This window comes from Megascapheus bottae, chromosome 18 (assembly GCF_031878675.1).
Source record: "Megascapheus bottae isolate mThoBot1 chromosome 18, mThoBot2.hap1, whole genome shotgun sequence".
In the NCBI taxonomy this organism is placed as follows: Eukaryota; Metazoa; Chordata; class Mammalia; order Rodentia; family Geomyidae; genus Megascapheus; species Megascapheus bottae.
Window position 1 is genome coordinate 10,120,280 of NC_143526.1, and position 19,828 is coordinate 10,140,107.

General features: G+C 39.1%; 1 protein-coding gene across 1 annotated transcript in view; it reads right to left on the minus strand.

The window, feature by feature from the left end:
• Trank1 (tetratricopeptide repeat and ankyrin repeat containing 1) overlaps nucleotides 1–19,828 on the minus strand; it is a 107,498-nt gene that overhangs the window by 55,378 nt on the left and 32,292 nt on the right. The window contains exons 2-7 of the mRNA XM_090351879.1: nucleotides 19,183–19,309; nucleotides 16,229–16,379; nucleotides 8,745–8,863; nucleotides 5,627–5,710; nucleotides 4,836–4,974; nucleotides 2,333–2,464 (exon numbers count right to left, since the gene is read on the minus strand). Coding sequence (XP_090208005.1) covers nucleotides 2,333–2,464; nucleotides 4,836–4,974; nucleotides 5,627–5,710; nucleotides 8,745–8,863; nucleotides 16,229–16,379; nucleotides 19,183–19,309 — 752 coding nt within the window. The remainder of the gene's footprint in view (nucleotides 1–2,332; nucleotides 2,465–4,835; nucleotides 4,975–5,626; nucleotides 5,711–8,744; nucleotides 8,864–16,228; nucleotides 16,380–19,182; nucleotides 19,310–19,828) is intronic.

Consider the following 19,828-nt stretch of genomic DNA (forward strand, 5'->3'; position numbering starts at 1 on the left):
AGACTTAAATTATCTCTACTTTGGGGCGATTATAAATAATATTCCTATAAAAATGTATGTTTTTGTTTGGGTACTTTCTTATATTTCTCTAAAGTATACATCTAGGAATGCATTCCTAGTTCTTACGATAACTTTAACTTTTTCAGTCACTAATGCTGTTTCCAAAACACCATTTTTCCTTATCCACCAGTAAATGACTTTCTAATTTTTTCACATATTTGTCAGCATTATTTCTGCTATTTTTGTTTTTATTTTAGTCATTCTACTGGGAATAAAATGCACCTTAAATTTTTAACTAGATTGAAAAGAGGCACAAAGATGAACAGAAGAGAACAGAAAGTCCAGAATTAGTGGCATGTGAAGTCACTAAAGTCAATACAGACCATTAAATTAATGGAGCAGAGACAAATAGCCATTCAGATGAAAACAAAGTTTTATTATTATTAAACTCCAATGGACCAGCAATTTAAGTGTAAAAACGAAGACCCAATTATTTTAGAAGTGAATCTATTGTGTGTGTGTGTGTGTGTGTGTGTGTGTGTGTGTGTGTGTGTGTGTGCGCGCGCGCGCGCGCACTAGTCCTGGAGCTTAAACTCAAGGCTTGGATGCTGTCCCTGAGCTTTCTGCACTCTACCACAAAACTAGCTTTCTACCACATAAGCCATAGCTCCACTTCCAGCATTTTTTTTGTGGTTAATTGAAATAAGAGTCTCATAGACTTTTCCCTCTGTGCTGGCTTCGAACATGATCCTCAGATCTCAGCCCCTTGAGTAGCTGGGATCACAGATTTGAGCTAACAGTGCATGGCATGAATCTCATTAGTTTGCTGTAGGGAAGAACTTTCTAAAAGGGCAATAAAATATCAGAATAACAAACATGACTATTTAAAAAGAAAATGCAAGACAAAAGGACAAAGAAGACAACTGACACATTGGAAAATGTTCATAACGCATGCCACGAGATATAATGAACAAAGAATTATTAAAACTGAGAGTCATGGATGAATATATATAATTGATATCAAAAGGATAAAAGTTCAAATTCATATTTAATTACAAAAACAAATTTAAAAATATAATTCTCATCTATTAGACCAGAAAAAAAATCAAGAAACTTATTGTTGAGAATGTGGAAATAGCAGCATCATACATTGTTGGTCATAGTGAAACTGTTACAGCCTTCTGACATGAAAACTTAATAATATCAAATAAAACTGCATGTTGGACCGGGAGTGTGGCCTTGTAGAATTATGCTTGCCTAGCATGCACAAAGCCCTGGGTTCGATTCCTTGATAAATATACACAGTAAAAGCTGGAAGAGGTGCTGTGGCTCAAGTGGTAGAGCAGTAGTCTTGAGAAAGCTCAAAGACAATGCCCAGACCCAGGATTGGGAAAAAAAAAAACAAATACATATGTGTGTATGTGTGTATGTGTGTGTATATGTGTATGTGTATGCCTATTAATTCATAGGAAGTGATTTTATGATATTTTGTTAATAGGAAAAGCAAAGTGCCAAAGAGCATCTATTAAAAAATGACTGTATAGAAAAGGGGATGAAATAAAATACACATGTATCTAACCAGGCACAGTGGCTCACGCCTATAATCCTAGCTACTCAGGAGGCTGAGATCTGAGAATCTCGGTTCAAAGCCAGCCTTGGCACTAAAGACTTAAGATGTAATTTTTAAGAAAAAAAATCAGATCTCAAAATGTTTTTCAATCAGAGGCTCACAAAAATCCTCCTTTGAAAGATAGCTCGGAGCTGTCACAGCACCAGGTATAAGCTTGCCATTCTGTCACCCCTCTCCCAGCAACTCCATTACCATTATGGGAAAAAGTTGGGTTTTTTTTTCTCCATTCAAGACAGAAAACCCACACAAACAGATATGATAGTGTAAGGTAAAGTTTGTGCCATCAAAGGACTCCTCAGGAGTAAAGAATCTTCCTGATTTGCTGTCTATCTCACAATAACTTTTCCTCATGTGAACCATTGTCTTCCATTGGCTTAGCTGGCCCCTGACAGTATGCAGCATGTAATTCCCATGTTAAGTTTCAATGCCATGAAGGACCAATAATTGTCTGACTTACAATTTATCTTAAGCAGCTAATACAGATTGGGCATAAAAATAAAAGTACTTTGTAACTGAGGAAGCAAAAAACAGCAGCCAAAAAATTATATCATTGAATCCTTCACAAAAAGCCGTTTAAAGTCAAAAGAATAAATACAAAGGAAAGTTTAGGCTTTTGAACCTGACAAGGGGTGGGATAAGTAAAACTCAGAAGGCTGTGGTGTGGATGCCTGATCACGTGACACACAACACACCCTTACTTACGCTTGATAGAATATCCTGGGCAGTGGGTGGCAGCAACATGCAGGACAGTGCAACCCACCTCATCCTTCTGGTTGATACGGCCTTTCCACTCAGGCCTGTTGTTCATTAGCCATCTAAAAAGTTGGTTTTCACCTGAAGTGAAATAAATCCATTCATAAATATAATTTTCTATATGCATAACATCAGCAAATAAATCAAGATGCACTATGCTAATGTAATTAAATGAGGAATCCAACACACATTCCCACTCATGGGGAAAGAGGGGTACAGGCATTTATAAACCAAAATGGTGAAAATTAAGTATCCCTTAGTCCAGGGTGCTGGATCCTAAGACGAGGATTCTTATACATGTGATTTTAACTCAAAAGAAAGAGGATGAGAAACAGGACAGGATAGGTGAAGGAGCTAAGCAAGGAAGTAGTCATAGATCCAATCAGCTCCAGCCTGATGTCCCTGAAAAGCTCTAGAACATGACCTGAACCACAACACTGACCCACTTTGAGACACAGAGCTGGCCTTTTATATCCCCTGGTCAGTCAGTCCAAAGTTACAGAATTCCCAGGCAAGAAAATAAAGTTGAAGAAGAAGCTCCCTTCAAAGTGATGCATATTGGCAAAGAATAATTCTCTACCTACAGGAGCAGATAATCATTTCAAGCAGCCCCAATGCAAACAGCAGGCAGGGGCAGAGCACTGGTATCACTATAAACCTCCACTTCAGTCATCAAGCCACATTACTATCAGTAGAACATATATTTTAAATTATTTTCTCAGACATCTTCCTTGTAGCTCCTGAAATCTAGGAAAACTACACACCTCAGCCAATTCTATGAACACCAAATGTCACCAATGTGAGAGTTGTCCTTGCAGAAATCAAACTTGAAGAGTTGGTCTTATCAATATAGCCAGTAACTGCAGATGCTAACTTAAAAGAGCAGACCCAAGAGGTCATGACACTCATGATCAGAGGCACACTTCTCTGTGCTGTAGTGTCCTAATTTGAAAATGGGACAGTTGGATTAAAACGCTTTCAATCAGACCTTCCCACCGTCCCTATGTAAGAATAAAATCGCTTATGAATTCCCCAATATATGAAATGGAAATGGCAGGGAAAGTATGTCTAAAACAAAAATGTGTCTAAAGCCTAAAGTTATGGTCACCCCACACTCCTTCTAGGAAGATTTCACAGCCAAAAAGGCCAAGGACACGAGTTTTCTTGGCCCCTTTTGGCTCTAAAATGATATGACTAGATTCAGTGATGTTCACTAGTTTGGCAAGGAAACAAACTTCCGTGTGTGTGTGTGTGTGTGTGTGTGTGTGTGTGTGTGTGTGTGTGTGTGTGTGTGTGTGTGTGAAATGGAAGAATAAAAATATTTTAAAAATTAAATTCTATAACCATATTGTAAAACCTTAAAAAAGAACAATTTTATGAAAACAGTTGTCCTTTCAAAGAACCACAGAAAAATTCTATCAGTAATAGCCCATGCTTTCCTTAGAAATCCCCAGCTATAATGTGTTTTATTATAAGTCAACGTAATAATATGTTATATGTAATACAATATGCAATATCTAGCATATATTACATATAATATATTTCTGGCAATTAAAGCCTGAAAAGAAAAAAAAAAGAAATCCCCAGCTATAGTCCACTAATACAGCATCCTCTGGGATAAAGAAAATAAATTTGTTTTTTTTAGCAGAAAGAGACCACAGTGCTCTTAAAGGTGGTATCAGCAACATCTCTCATTCCAAAATGCATGCCTTGAGTCCAAGGACTCCACTCTGCTGCTCACATATGTGTGTGGGTGTGCGCATGCACACAAGCCAGTCCTAGGACTTGAACTCAAGGCCTTGAGTGCTATCCCTGAGCTTTTGTGTTCAAGGCTAGTACTCTACCTCTTGAGCCACAACTCTACTTCCGGCTTTTTGGTGGTTAACTGGAGATAAAAGTCTCATGGACTTTCCTGCATGGGCTAGCTTTAATCCAGTAACCTGAGATCTCAGCCTCCTGAGAAGCTAGGACAACATGCATGACCACCAGTGCCCAGCTGCTGCTCACTCATAGTCAGAAGAGTCTGTGTTTTAAGAAAACAAAATCCTTTCAGTGGCTACTAGGTCCCAGAAAAAGTAAAAGTGATGTTTCTCTCTTTCTTTTATCCACTTAAAAATTCAAATCAGGGGCTGGGAGTTTAGTCTAGTGGTAGAATGCTTGCCTAGCATGCACGAAGACCCGGATTTGATTGCTCGGTACTGCATACATAGAAAAAGCTGAAAGTGGTGCTGTGGCTCAAGTGGTAGAGCCTTAGCCTTAAGAAAGCCCAAGGACAGTGCTCAGACTCTGAATTTAAGCCCCAAGACTGCTTCCCCCTGCCAAGAAAAACCTCAAGTCATTTGAGTAGTCTACATTTAAACAGCTAAATTTTGCATTTATTTGAGCTCTGCAGGGTCCTGGGGCTCCATCTGAGCTAGTAAAGAATAGAAAGGTTTGACAGGATAATATTCACCTGCTCGAATGCAGAGCCTCATGAGGGCATGGAGAGGGCAGGGTCCTATGGTCTCCACACTTGCACCAATGGAGATCAACCACTGAACCAATCTGGGCACTTGTTCCATTTTCTCATAAATCCCAATGAAGACATATTTCTGAAAAAAATCAACACAGGAAAAATCGTGGATGCTGCTACATTCATATGAAACTTAAGTCTCTCAGCCACAAATTAGAATCAGTAAAACCTATTCCTATGGTTCAATCCCAAGATTACTATAAATAATGTGTTGATATACACCTGTAATCCCAGCTACTCGGGAGGCAGAGATATAAGGATGGTGAGGTTCAAGGCCAGACCAGGCTAACCCGACTCTAATTCAAACAAGCAAACAAAGGGGATGAGGTTATGCTCAAATGATAAACTAAAGTATGGGTTCAATTCTCAGTACCAACAAAAATAAAAATGTCTTAAAAATAGGTGCCTGTGGCTCCCCTGCCTGTAATTCTAACTTCTTAGGTGGCAAAGACCAAACTCCATCTCCAGTAAAAGCTGGCCTAGAGGTATAGCTCAAGTAGAGTTCCAGCCAAGCCAGCAAGCCAAGAAAGTGTAATTCCTTGAGTTCAAATCCTTGTACTAGCAAATACATATGTATATGTGTATACACATACATGTGTACATACATGATACATGCCTACATGCAATATGATATTATACCATAATATAATATGTAGATCAGTTGAAAATTAAGTGATAAACAAAAGTAAGTATTCTGATTGGAAGCCACATGTTTCAAGAAAACTTCTTACCTCAAAGAGTCTTTTCAGTGATAACTCAGGGACATGGATATTTCTAGGCAGTTGATCTTTCTTTGTTGACAACAGTAAAAATGACTGATAGGAAGGAATTTTTAAAAAGAATATTGGAACATTAACATTCTCTGTATTAATTACTAGAGCAAAACATGTATTTTAAACTTTACACAAAAGCAGTAGAAAACAAAGTATCTTCTAGCTTTGTCTCTTTTTAAAATCTACTCACCAAGTTTTTTAGTCTGATCCATGAAAATTAAGTGTCTTTGTCTAGCCACTTTGTCTTACTGGGGCGCTAAATACACTACACATGTCCTCAGGGCCTGCTGAGAACAAGACTAGCTGATATTGAGCAGTGTTGCAGAGAACAGTGACAATAAGGTTTTTTTAAAAAAGCAATTTTCTACAAACTTCTTGAAGCACAGATAATAGATGACTCAATGGATCCTGCTGAAATATTTCTTACAATAGATTCCTTAGCATATCTACATTCTACAAGGTCAAATATTTTGAATCTATTAAACCTTATCAGGTAGTATGTTACAGCCAGCTCCTCTTCACTAGAGCTAACTTTATCTCTTACCAACTTCAAGTCCTACATGTCATATCAGTAGCTCGAAAATGGTCCTGATGAGAGTTCTTACTCTACAGAAACTGCTGTATGCTATAAATCAAGACTCCCACTCACCGTGCCTCCTATCATAGTTAGTTTTAAAACCACTTACCCCTATCTAAAGTCATTGAAGAAACTGAATCCCAGAGAAATTAAGAAACTTTTCCTGGGCCGTGAGTTTGGCCTAGTGGTAGAGTGCTTCCCTAGCATGCATGAAGACCCGGATTCGATTCCTCTGAACCACCTACATAGAAAAAAGCCGGAAGTGGTGCTGAGGCTCAAGTGGTAGAGCTCTAGCCTTGAGAAAGTCTAAGGATAGTGCTCAGACCCTGAGCTCAAGCCCAGGACTGGCAAAAAAAGAAAAAAAGAAAAGAAATAAAAGAAACTTTTCCTAAGTCACACAGCACATTCCATCAGACCCCTAATGAGATCATCCATGTATGCTAACAAACCTAAGAATCCAGGCTCATGTGTGCTGTTGACTAAAGGTTTAGTCTCACTCCAACCTTCCTTTGGCATGCCCTTGCCAGTGGATTTAAGACCACAGGAACTGAGATTACAGCCACATCTTGTTACTTGATCTCTTAGCTTGATGTTTATTTGCCTTTAAATATGCATTCTAAGCAGATTCATTCCCTATAGTCAATCACAGAGGACACATTCGGATTCAAGCAATCCTGTTTGTTGGGGCTAGGCTTTAACAAGATGCCTTGCTCCCCAGTATTAAAGAACTACTGGGGTCCCACTGGGACCAAAATGTTAGACCTGCCAGTTGTGCTAGATTTTCTGGCCTTCCTTTGACTATATAAGGTGATAATCTACAAGAGGTTCTAACTCATAAATTGAATTACATTTCTATTAAAGAAGACCAAAGCCTCTAACACATTAAATCTGTCCTGCCAGTGGTAATCATGTAATTTCAGTACTATTTTTTAAATAAAAATGTAGGGGGGGGTGGGACCAAGGGATGCTGTGCAGACAAATGAAGGAGGAGTGGGGATAAATACAGTTAACAATTCATTGTACAGGGCTGGGAGTTTAGACTAGTGCTTGTCTAGCATGCACAAAGAGCCAGGTTTGAGTCCTAGGTACCACATACATAGAAAAGGCCAGAGTGGTGCTGTGGCTCAAGTGGTAGAGCTTTTGTCTTAAGAAAGCCCAAGGATAGTGCTCAGACCCTGAGCTCAAGCCTGGGACTGGAAAAACACACAGACACAGACACAGGCATAGACACAGACATACACACACACACACACACACACACACACACACACACACAACACAAAAAAAAATTTAAAGGAAGGGAAAGAGTGTGTTGGGAGGGTTCAGTGAGAATGTTAGAAGGTGTGACATTGATTAAGACATACTGTATTCATAAACTGCTCTGTTAAATGACAACTTATTTGTACAACTACTTAGACAACAAAAATATTTTTCAATGAGCAATAAACAAATATCAAAAAGTTTAGTCCTAAAAAATGCAAAGATCCTTATAGATCCCTTAGTCTAGATACTTTACTAAAGAGAAGATGCCAAATGTCTATTAACAGGACCAGGATTTCTAACACCCCATTCTCTAAAAGTATAGTCTCCTTTGCTTATCCTCACTACCTGACCTCCAAAAATCTCAATGTGGGAGTAAACATCAGGAAGTTCATGATTAGCTGTTTGGGGGTTCCCCATGAGCCCCTTGAAGCTACATATATAATTGTCTATAAATATAAACGAAGCACTATGCATTAAGTTACATTTCCAATGGAATTCATGACTTTATCAAAAATTACAAAATTTTCTATTCAAAAGGCAACTCCCTGGCCTAAAGTCCTTTGCCCTTGCCTTTGGTTGCTTTTCTAGACTGCCCAAATCTAGAAAATCCAGCAAGCCCTTTCTAACTAACCTCCCAGCCTTGGCCAGTAAATTTTCAAGAGAGTTTATAACTCATCAAAAACTACAGTGTTCACTGAACACTTAGGATATGCCAGATATTGCTCAGTGCCTAGCACATTATAAGACATTACCTGATATTATTATTAGGTGCATTAGTCCATTCGCTCTAAATTCTCAACAAAACCCTGAGAGAATAAATTTGTGCACTGCAATTTACAAATGAAAAAGTAAGGTTCAAAGGGGAAGTAAATTATCCCCAAATAGTAGGTAAAGTATATTTACATCTCATTTAGCTGCTACTATACTTAGCTTGACTTCACAGAAGTCTCTTAAAAATATACGAAACCTTTCTTTGCAGAGCAGATAGGTCTCCCAGGCCTACACTAAATAATACAAGGTTAAAGGGGTTATAAGGAAGAGAATAAAATTGTTTTCTTCATTTCACAATATCACTAGCATGTGAACTGCTTATTGCTTTTATGATAACAGAGCAACTAGCATCACTTTCATCAAGATAAATAATATAGTACAATCACTGGGTTCCAACAGAAACAAAAAAAAAAAAACATTAATCAAGAGTGAACTTTCCAAAAGAGAGTATCTCTTTTTACTCACATGCCATAATCCTTTCTTTGCCAACTTTTCTATGGCAGACTGCCATACCTCTGCTGAAAATTCATTAGTGAAAATATGATCCAAGCAAGGCAAGAAATTCCGCAAAACAATAGAATCACCTGAAAGAAAAGTCTATAGTTTAGAAATTTTAGTGTGAAGAAGTCTAGAACATTAAGCAAAAAGTCGACCAATGAAGACAGTGAGAGACAAGTAGTTCCTCCAAAACAACAGGAGAACCATATAGACAAATAATAAAATAAAGATATTAAAAAGGAAGGCAAGCCATATAACAAATGATTGTTGTCCTTAATGTACTATGTTGTCTCTCATCTCCTTTGCTGTCCCTTGGTTATCTCATATTGTTATAGTATCTCACTTTGTTATCTGATATATTGAATTTATTTATTTGGTTATTTGAAATTTGATAGGGAAGGGGGGAAAACCAAGACGGGTGAGGGGTGTGGGGGGGAGGGTAATGGGTACCAAGACATGTGAAAGGGTATCAATGTATGTGAATTAATGCACCTTCTATCTGGCAAATATCATGTAACCCTTTTACTAATTACAAAAAAAAAAAAGGAAGGCATTGCCAGGCTTCAGTGGCTCATACCTATAATCACAGAAACATGATGTTGATAAATCTGAGAGACATTTTATATCCAATTAACCAACAAAACACCAGAAGTGGAAGCACAGGTAAAACACTAGTTGTGCGAGGTGCAGTGGCTCACACCTGTAATCCTAGCAACTCAGGAGTCTGAGATCTGAGGACTGTGATTCAAAGCCAGGCCGGGCACTAAATTACATGAGACTCTTATCTCCAATTAACCACTAGAAACAAGAAGTGGTACCATGGCTCAAGGGTAAGGTGGTAGCCTTGAGCTGAAGAGATCAGAGATAGCATCCAGGCCCAGAGTTCAAGCCCCACAACAGGAGGGAAACACACACACACACACACACACACACACATACCCGTCACACTAGTTGTGAGCAAAAAAGTCAGGCCAGAGCATAAGGCCCTGGGTTCAAGCCCCAGGAAAAAAAAATACCCAGTCCTTTGTAATTAACTGAGATGGCAATTTTCCAAGTTTATACATGTAATCAATCTCAAAGAACCAGGCAGTACAATGTAAGCTAACATTCACTTGGCTTTTTTATTTGTAGAAGCAAGAATTTTGAGCTTATACTTAATCTCTCAAACAAACCACTAACACAGTGCCTTTATTTCCATGACACAGGAAGGAATGCAAATTTAAATGAGATTTGAGAAAAAAATTCTCATTTCCTGTAATATACAAATACCATTCATAATTAACAGACAGAAGTTATGCTAAAGATAATACTAAGTGAAATGAACTCCAAGATATGGAAACAAGAGGTTTTTCTTGGTTGTTGTTTTTAATGTACTCTGTGAAGTTATTTCTTTTTTCTTTTGTTTTTTCCCCCTTATGGTATATCCTGTTGTCAATGTATTTGATTTTGGTACCCTGTATCTTGTATATATGTTTATCTGAATTGGGAAAGGAAAGGGAACAACAAAATAGCAAGACAAAAGATAAAGAACAAACCAAAGCAAGTGTTACTCACAGACAATATGTTGGAAATGAAATTTACAATTTGGTAGGGGGGGGCAAATTAGAAGAAAAATGAGGGAGGGTGCCAGGAGTGTGGTCAAGTATTAGAATGCTCACCTAGCATGCAAGAAGCCCAGGGTTCTATTCCTTGGTACCATATACACAGTAATAGCTGGAAGTGGTGCTGTGAGCAAAAAGTGTCCAAGATAGTGCTCAGAACTGAGTTCAAACCCCAGGACTAGTGAAGAAGGAGGAGGAGGAGGAGGAGGAGGAGGAGGAGGAGGAGGAGGAGGAGGAGGAGGAGGAGGAGGAGGAGGAGAAGAAGAAGGGAAGAAGAAGAAGAAGAAGAAGAAGAAGAAGAAGAAGAAGAAGAAGAAGAAGAAGAAGAAGAAGAAGAAGAAGAAGAAGGGAAGAAGGAGGAGGAGGAGAAGGAGAAGGAGAAGGAGAGGAGAGGAGGAAGAGGAGGAGGAGAGAAGAGGAGGAAGAGGAGGAGGAGGAGAAGAGGAGGAGGAGGAGGAGGAGGAGGAGAACAAACCGAAGCAAGTGTTACTCACAAGACAATATGTTGGAAATGAAATTTACAATTTGGTAGGGGGGGAATTAGAAGAAAATGAGGGAGGGTGCCAGGAGTGTGGTCAAGTGTAAGAAGAAGAAGAAGAGAAGGAGGAGGAGGAGGAGGAGGAGGAGAAGGAGGAGGAGGAGGAGGAGGAGGAGAAAAAAGATAGAAAGGGAGGGAGTAATAATGTTTGACAAGAAATGTACTCATTACCTTACTATGTAACTGTAACCCCTCTGTATATCACCTTGACAATAAAAGTGAATTTTAAAACAACAAAAATAAAGTTTCATGGCATATTATTCAGGTAATTGCCTCAATGATTTTTCTTGTTGGTGGTAGGGTTTGTTTTTGTATGTCAGTTTTTTTTTGCCAGTCCTGGGCTTGAGCTCAGGGCCTGAGCACTGTCCTTGGACTTTCTCAAGGCTAGAGTTCTACCACTTGAGCCACAGCACCACTTCCTACTTTTTTCTATGTATGTGGTACCGAGGAACCACACCCGGGTCTCTGTGCATGCTAAGCATGCACTCTACCACTAGGCCAAACTCCCGGCCCTGGTAGTAGGGGTTTTGAGGGGTTAGATAAGAATTTTTTTTGGGGGGGGGTCGATCATGGAGCTTGAACTCTAGGTCTGAGCGCTATCCCTGAGCTCTTCAGCTCAAGACTAGTACTCTAGCACTTCAGCCACAATGCCATTTCCAGTTTTCTGATAGTTAACTGGAGATAAGTGTCTCACAGACTTCAGTGCCCAGGCTGGCTTTGAACCCCAATTCTCAGATTTCAGCCTCCTGAGTAGCTATGATTACAGGTATGAGCCACCAATGCCTGGCTTAGATAAAGATTTTTTAGAGAAGGGTGTCACTATATACTCCAGAATGTCCTCAAACTAATGATTTTTCTGTCCCACTTTCCCAAGTGCTTGAAAAACAGGAATGAGCCATTGTGCTAAATTCTCATGTACCTAACTGATAACAAAAATCAACTCTAGAACCCAGATCTATTCTTTTAGTTAATACCTACTAATCTAGGAGGGTGCAACTTATGGTCTTCCAAACCATATCTCTCAAACTCAGATGAGAATGTCCAAGGAGACAGGTTAAGTGGCAGAATAACATGGTACCTTACAATTATTAATTTTAAAACATAATTGAATATGAAAACAAATATATAGTATAAAATATGAAAATAAATCAGAGGCATACATCCACCCTCCAAAACATAGTACTTTGGTAGAAAAGTATCTGATACATTCCCTGATACTGCACTGTCTGCCAGGTGCTGGTGGCTCACTCCTATAATCCTAGCTACTCAGGAGGCTGAGATCTGAGGATCAGGGTTCAAAGTCAGTCCCGGCACAAAAGAACCTGGGAATCTTATCTCCAATTAACCCCTAGAAAATTGGAAGTGAGGCTTGGCTCTAGGGTAGAGTGGTAGCCTTGAGCTGAAGAGCTTCGGGGCAGTGCCCAGACCCAGAGTCCAAGCCCCATGATTGACCAAAAAAATGCACTTTCTCAGGTGAGTTATACCCAGGTTATCTTCGGGAATACTCACCAAGAAGCAGTTGTGTGAATTCCCATGTTATTCCTGGCTTCTGACAGGACACTGACCTTTACAAGATGCATAAAAGCCAGGCACTGCTGATTGACAACTATAATGCTAGCAACTTAGGAGTCTTCCATCTGATCATAAAAATGTGAAGCCATATCTTAGCTATGATAAATAATGCTGCAATGAACATGGCTGGGCTGGTGGCTTTAGTGCAAGCTGGTTTGTGGTCATTTGGGTAAATACCCAGGAGTAAGATTGCTGGGTTGCAGGGAAGCTCTATGTTTAGTCTTTTGAGGAACCTCCATACTGCTTTCCAGAACAAGTTTACACTCCCACCAACCATGTAGTAGCACTTCCACCCCTTTACCCAACTCGGGTGGATGAATAGATTAAGAAAATGTGGTATATACACAACGAAATTCTTTCTTTCCATCAGAAAGAATGACATTGCCTCATTCATAAGGCAATGAAAAGACTTGGAAAAAATTACATTAAGCGAAATAAGCCAGACCCCCAAGAAACAGGCTGCAGTTTCTCTCATTTGTAATAATTTAGAATGTCCAGTATATTCTTAGGAGAGGATTTGTGCATTTCTTAGGAGAGATATATGCATGTGATCATATAAAATGAGGGTTATATGCTGGGCACCAGTGGCTCACACCTGTAATTTTAATCCTAGCTACTCAGGAGCCTGGGATCATAGTTCAAAGCCAGCCCAAGCACAAAATTCCATGAGACTCTTATCTCTAATTAACCAACAGAAAAAATGGAAGTGGCATTGTGGCTCAAATGATAGAGTGCCAGCCTTGACTGAAGAGCTCAAGGATAATACCCAGGCCCAGAGTTTAAGCCCCATAACTGACAAAAAAATAAAAATAAAATAAGGCTTATCAAAATAAACTCCAAGAAGTGGAAACTAGAGGAGGGTTTTTTTTGTTGTTGTTGTTGTTTTTTGTTTTTTTTTTTTTTGCCAGTCCTGGGCTTGAGCTCAGGGCCTGAGCACTGTCCTTGGACTTTCTCAAGGCTACAGCTCTACCACTTGAGCCTCAGCACTGCTTCCCGCTTTTTTCTATGTATGTGGTACTAAGGAATTGAACTCAGGTTTTCATGCGTGCTAGGCAAGCACTCTACCACTAGGCCAAACTCCCAGCCCCAACTAGAGGGTTTATTTTATTGCACAGTTTGCATTTATTTTTTTATTTTTTTCTACTTTGGTTTCTTCTCTGATGTCACTGACTTTTATTTCTGTATCCTTTGTCTTATATTTAAGTTTATTTGATTTGGGGAAGGGAAGAGGAATCACAGAAATGGTAGGACAAAGTGTAAACCAATTAAACAGTAATACTCACTAGACACTATGTTGGAAATGAACCTTACAACATAAATGGAAGGGAGGGTCAGGATGGAAAAAGTGGGAGAATATTAAGAAGGAGGTAACCCTTTTCAAAAACCAATATGCCCATTACCTGACTTATATAACTCTAACTTCTTTGTTCATCACATTTACAATAAAATTTTAATTAAAAAAAATTGAAGCCATCCTAAGCAGACAAATCCATCAGACTCTCAAGTCCAAGTAACTGGCAAAAAGCCAAAACTAGAGGTGTGGCTCAAGTGGTATTTATAACTAAAAAAGTGAGAGTACAAGGTATGAATTCAAGGCCCAGTGTGACCACCCCCCCCAATAAAAGGATACAAAAAGACATGAAATTCAGGGAATGGGGAGAGGGTGAGTAGTAGAAGCCACCTTTGGCCATAGTGAGCAAAAAATAGACTAGAAAGCTGTGGTTCAGCAGCAGTTATCGAAAGACCTTTTACTTTCTGTTTAGGATCTATGGCTGGTACTTTGCTAATTCCTTCTCTAGGTCTGTAAATATCTGTAAGACCCCTCCACAGACCACAGAAGTTGTTCCCCACAATAACAATGGGAATAAGTGAATCTGTGACCATTGGATCACTTGTTGCTCTACTTCTTAAAGTCAAAAAACATTTTCCAGTGATTCTGCTATATGTCATTTTTCATATTGTAACATCTTTGAAACAGGAATATATATTAAAACCAATGCCATCTTTACTAGCAAAGCATAAATTAAACACTTAAATCAGTGCAATTTAAATTTCATCAAACAGTATTCAAAAACAATAGGTTAGATAGTGGCAAGACTTTACACTGTATTATTACTGGAAAAGGGTTTATAAGTTTCTGTTTTTGCCTACTCCAGGACTCCAAGACAGTTATCTCAGAGTCCAAGAGTACTCAAAGGGAATCTTCTTCATCTTTAGATTAGATGACTTTTTGTATGCCTCTCGGACCAAATGTACAAGGCTGAAAACTGCTTACTGGGCAACAAGCATCACAACTTTGAAAACCAGCACCCAGAGTGGAGTCACAGGACTCTTCCAGATTATTATCATTATTATTAATTGTGTGTGTGTGTGTGTGTGTGTGTGTGTGTGTGTGTGTGTGCACGTGCACGCGAGTATGTGCACTCTGGTATTAAGGCTTGAACTCAGGGGCTTGGCACTATCTCGGAGCTTTTGTGCTCAAGAGTAGAACTCTCCCACTTGAATCTCTATTTGCAGCTTTTCTGGTGCGTAACTGGAAATCAGAGTCTCACAGGTTTTCTTGCCCAGGCTGGCTTCAAACCATGAGCCTCACTCAGCTCTCAGCCTCCTTTGAATAGCTAGAATTACAGGTGTGAACCTATAATTTTTATTTTTATATAGCAAACAAGAATATTTTCTCATCTGATTAAAGAAATATGTATATAAAGATCAAAGGAGATAGCAAAAATCACATAAAATGAAGAAGCATTAATAAAGAATTCTCTATACCAGGTCCAAAACAAAACTCAACAGAAAAAAAAACCAAGCCCAAAACAAAACTCAAAAATCTTTTAAGTCATTTGTGTAATAGGACTTCATTGTCTTAACAAAGGCTACCAAATCTACCAGCTTTCTAATAAAAGTAGTCTTGGACTAGGATGTAGCTCAGGTGCAAAGCACCTGCCTAGCAAGTACAACATCCTGTATTCAATCCCCAATTTAAAATTTAAAAAAAAAGTCTTGCTGGGGTCATACCTGCAATCCTAGCTACTAAAGGGGCTAAGATCTGTGGATCGAAGTTAGAACCCAACCCCAGTAGGACAGTCTGAGTTTGTGAGATTCTCCAATTAACCACTGAAAAGCCAGAAACAATGCTGTGGCTCAAATGTTAATATGCTAGTCTTGAGCACAAAAGATCAGGAACAACTCAAGCCCCAGGACTGGCACCCAAAAAAATGAGTTTCACTCAGACTACATGCATACATCAACTACCAAAAGCAATACCTTATAACTATCTTCCTACAAGACACTCAAACAAAATAACATTTTTAAAGTCTCTGGAACACAAAGGTATAACTTCTCTAAACATTTAAAATAGTATTTATTGAAACAAACACCAGGAAATGGGAGCATAGATTTTTTTTTTGTAATTATTGTTGGTAGTAGTGGTGTTTTAGGTAGTGTTTGTTTTTGCTTTGGGCTTTTTTTTTTCTTTTAGGGGTAGGGGATGTGTTGCAGAAAGAGAGAGAGAAAAAAAAGCAATCATGCTATTCCATATACACTATGTGGAAAATGACCTATGTAACTTGTGGCAGGGCTGAGAGGGGAAACTAGAAGAAAGTAAAGGAAGGGGTGACATTGTCCAAAAAGAGAAACGTATTCATAACCTGATATATGAAATGGCAGCCCCTCAGTACAATCTTTAATAATAACAATACAATTATTTTCCTTAAATAAAAAGTCTCCCCAATTCAACTTACTGCTCACAGTGGTGAAGATCCCAACAAGGAAATCAGGAACTTGTGCTTGGTCCTGACTGTTGTGCAGAAGTTGTAAACCATCAAAAAACATGCAAGCAGCTTCATATGGCTGGTGCATGCGCAGTAAGGAATAACCAGCTCGGTAGTATCCCTGCAAGAAGACAAAGAACGAGGATGTATTGGCCCCTGCAAGAAGACAAAGAACGAGGATGTATTGGCCCCTATCTCCTCTGATCCACTACGAAAAGTAAAATTAAGACTGTAGCACCAGAAATACAACTGCAAAAGCCTGGATTCTTTGCAAACACAGATTTCTAACAAATATTGAATGCAGAGATTTCCACATTATATTCTGAGACATTTTTCCTCTCCCATAAACTGCCAAGAAAATGCATAATCTTTTCAGAACAATAACAAACACTGAGATGAACCTGCACAAAACTTGCTAGAATAAAGCAGCCCTTTTCCTCCATTTGCTTCCTCCATATTTACTTTTTGTAGTTCTTACAGTCTACAGCCTGAAAACTCTTTTCCTTTGTCTTGTCACCACAATTTATCATCTATTTTAAACTCTCTTTAAAAATACTATACAGGCCTGATATATCGGATATATTTATATTTGGTTATTTGAAATTGGTTAGGGAAGGGGGAAAACAAGATGAGGGGTGGGGGTGGGAAGAGGGAAATGGGGACCAAGACATGTGAAAGGGTATCAATGTATGTGAATTAATGCACCTTCTATCTGGCAAATATCATGTAACCCTTTTATTAATTACAATAAAAAATATATGAAAAAAATACTATACAGGGCTGGGATATAGCTCAGTAGCAAAGCATTTGCCCACAAGTGCAACGTCCTGGGTTCGATCCCTAGTACCAAAAAAGAAAAGACAAAAAAATACAGTTTAAAAAAAAAACAAAAACAAAAAAATACTATATAAAAACATGAGAAGGGATATCAATGGTCAAGAAGTAATATACCTACAACCTAACAAATGTAACTATAACCCCTCTATACATTACCCTAACAATAAAATACAAATTTAAAAAATACTATATATGCCCTTAGGCATGTTCCTTTCTTCAAGATCTTTACTTCTTTGCTAGGAAGGTCCCCAAATAATGTAAAATAGCATTAAATAAAATAAGTATGCTTTTCTCCTGCAAATGTATCTCAAGTCTCTCTAATTCACAGGGTCACAGCCACTGAAACTAAATACACGAAGGAAAAAAAATTGCTCCTTTTTCTGTAGATAGAGTGGAGACAGGCCAGAATATAAGAGAAACACCCAAGAGCTCTGGGCAAGAAAGGGAAAGTTATGCTATTAAGGGCTTCAAATATGACCACTAGTGATCCTGGGAATATCAGTCAGAACCCTTTCAAGCCTTAGGCCAGAGTCACAATTTCAGGGATGTGAGCAAACCCCAACTATGTATGCCTCACCCAATCTTACCTAAAGGATGGAAACATCTTAAAATGGCCTTAGGAAGAACTTCTTAGAAATGCACAGGCCAGGCATTTGGCCTAGTGATAGAGTGTTTGCCTAGCATGCACAAAGACCCGGGTTCGATTCCTCAGTGCCACAGAAAAAAGCCAGAAGTGGTGCTGAGGTTCAAGTGGTAGAGCTCTAGCCATGAGAAAGTCCAAGGACAGTGCTCAGGCCCAGAGTTCCAGGCCCGGGACTGGCCAAAAAAAGGAAAAAGAATGGAAGGGAGAGAAAGAGGAAGGGAGAAAAAAATAGAGGGCGACAGCATTCATACATAAGAATAAAAGCCCTTAGTTACTAAAGTACTTAGTATCTCCTTAACCACTGAAGCATTGAAGCAACTCTGAGGCACAAGTATTAGCTCTCTTTACAGTTGAGGAAATTAAAACTTAAGAGTAACTTGGGGACCAGGAGCGTGGCCTAGTGGAAGTGTACTTGCCTAGCATGCACAAAGCCCTGGGTACCACATACATAGAAAAAGCCAGAAGTGGTGCTGTGGCTCATGTGGTAGAGCACTAGCCCAATGACAGTGCCCAAGCCCTGAGTTCAAGCCCCAGGACCGGCAAAAAAAAAAAAAAGAGTAACTTGGCTGAACTATGTCAAACCAGTTCATAGTGAGAATGAGATTGATGTTTTCCCAATTTATAGTATCGCTATAAATTATCAACTAGACCCTAAAATTTGACACCTAATTCTTAATTTACATAGCTCAAGAATTATTTAATTTAAATTTGATTTTGCTTGCATGCTATTTCTCTCTTAAGTTTGAGTGGGGATAGTACCTTCCAGTCCTTTTGACTGCCTTGAGCAACAAGAATGGTAACACTTCCCCTAATTCCAACATAGAAGCTGGTTTCTACTTTCAGAAATGCTTTCTGGATTAACACTATGTTTGCTACACAGCTTTCAGCTGAAATAAAGCTTTACTAAAATGAAACACATAAACAGTGAAGAACACATACTCTATGTGTTTGAGTATCTATATCAGGATAAAATGAACCCTTCTAGAATCTCACTGTACTTCTGCTAGGTGGCCAAGTTCCGCTCTTTCCAAAAGTGTGCCTCTGCTCTTCTGGAGATAATGCTTCCCTAACCATGGGCTTCTTGCTTAGATGCGAAGTGTACTGGAATGAAAATATTCCTAGCACGTCCATATTTAAAAGAAACAAGAAACCAGGTGCCAGAGGCCCATGCCTGTATTCCTAGCTCCTCAAGAGGCTGAGATCTGAGGATCGTAGTTCAAATCCAGCCTGGGCACAAAAGTCCGTAAGATTTTTATTTCCAATTAACCACCAGAAAATCCAAAGAGGCACTGTGACTCAAGGGGTAAGGCAGTAGCCTTGAGCTGAAAAGCTCAGGGATAGTGCAAGGCCCAAAGTTCAAGCCCCATGACTGACAAAAAAAATTTTAATTAATTAAAAATTTAAAAATAAAAGAAGGGAGAGAGAAACAGATACCACACCATACCTTCACATAGGTTGCATCCCACTGAAGACACTCCTTTGCAGCAACATACGCCTCATTCCATTTACCAAGGCTGTAAAATGCACTGGATTTGTTGCATAGCAGCACAGCCAAGTCTCTCGGGGGAACCCTGTAAAAAAAAAAATACTATTTGTAAGGCCATGGTTTTGCAAATATAGGAAATACTCTTTGAAGGTTACCATTTTGGATGAATTTTAGCAGGCAAAGTCTTAACTAGGTCTATCAGACCTGTCTTTTATAGACTCCTAGAATGACTTCGAGCATCTACAGTGTAAAACCCTGTCCTTCCTCACTCCTAGATTTTCTGCTCCCACCCTTTAACGGCAAATATTCCATTTTCCACAGATCATTACAAATCTTATGTCTTTTTAGAGCTCTTGGAGGAAGTTATAAAAAATGCTGGCCTGTCATTGGATGGAAAGGATGGGAGCTCCCACTGAATAAGCTAATCCACATGCACGTTGGCACACAGGGACCCCCAAGAACACCTGATCACCTATATCCTGGACCAACCCTTTTATTTGCAGAATAGACTGCAAATAAAGGGTCTGTGCAGGCCCTGGGAGTAGGAACCACTGGTAGGGAATTCCAAGACCTTGAAACCTGTAGTATAGATCCAAAGGTAGAC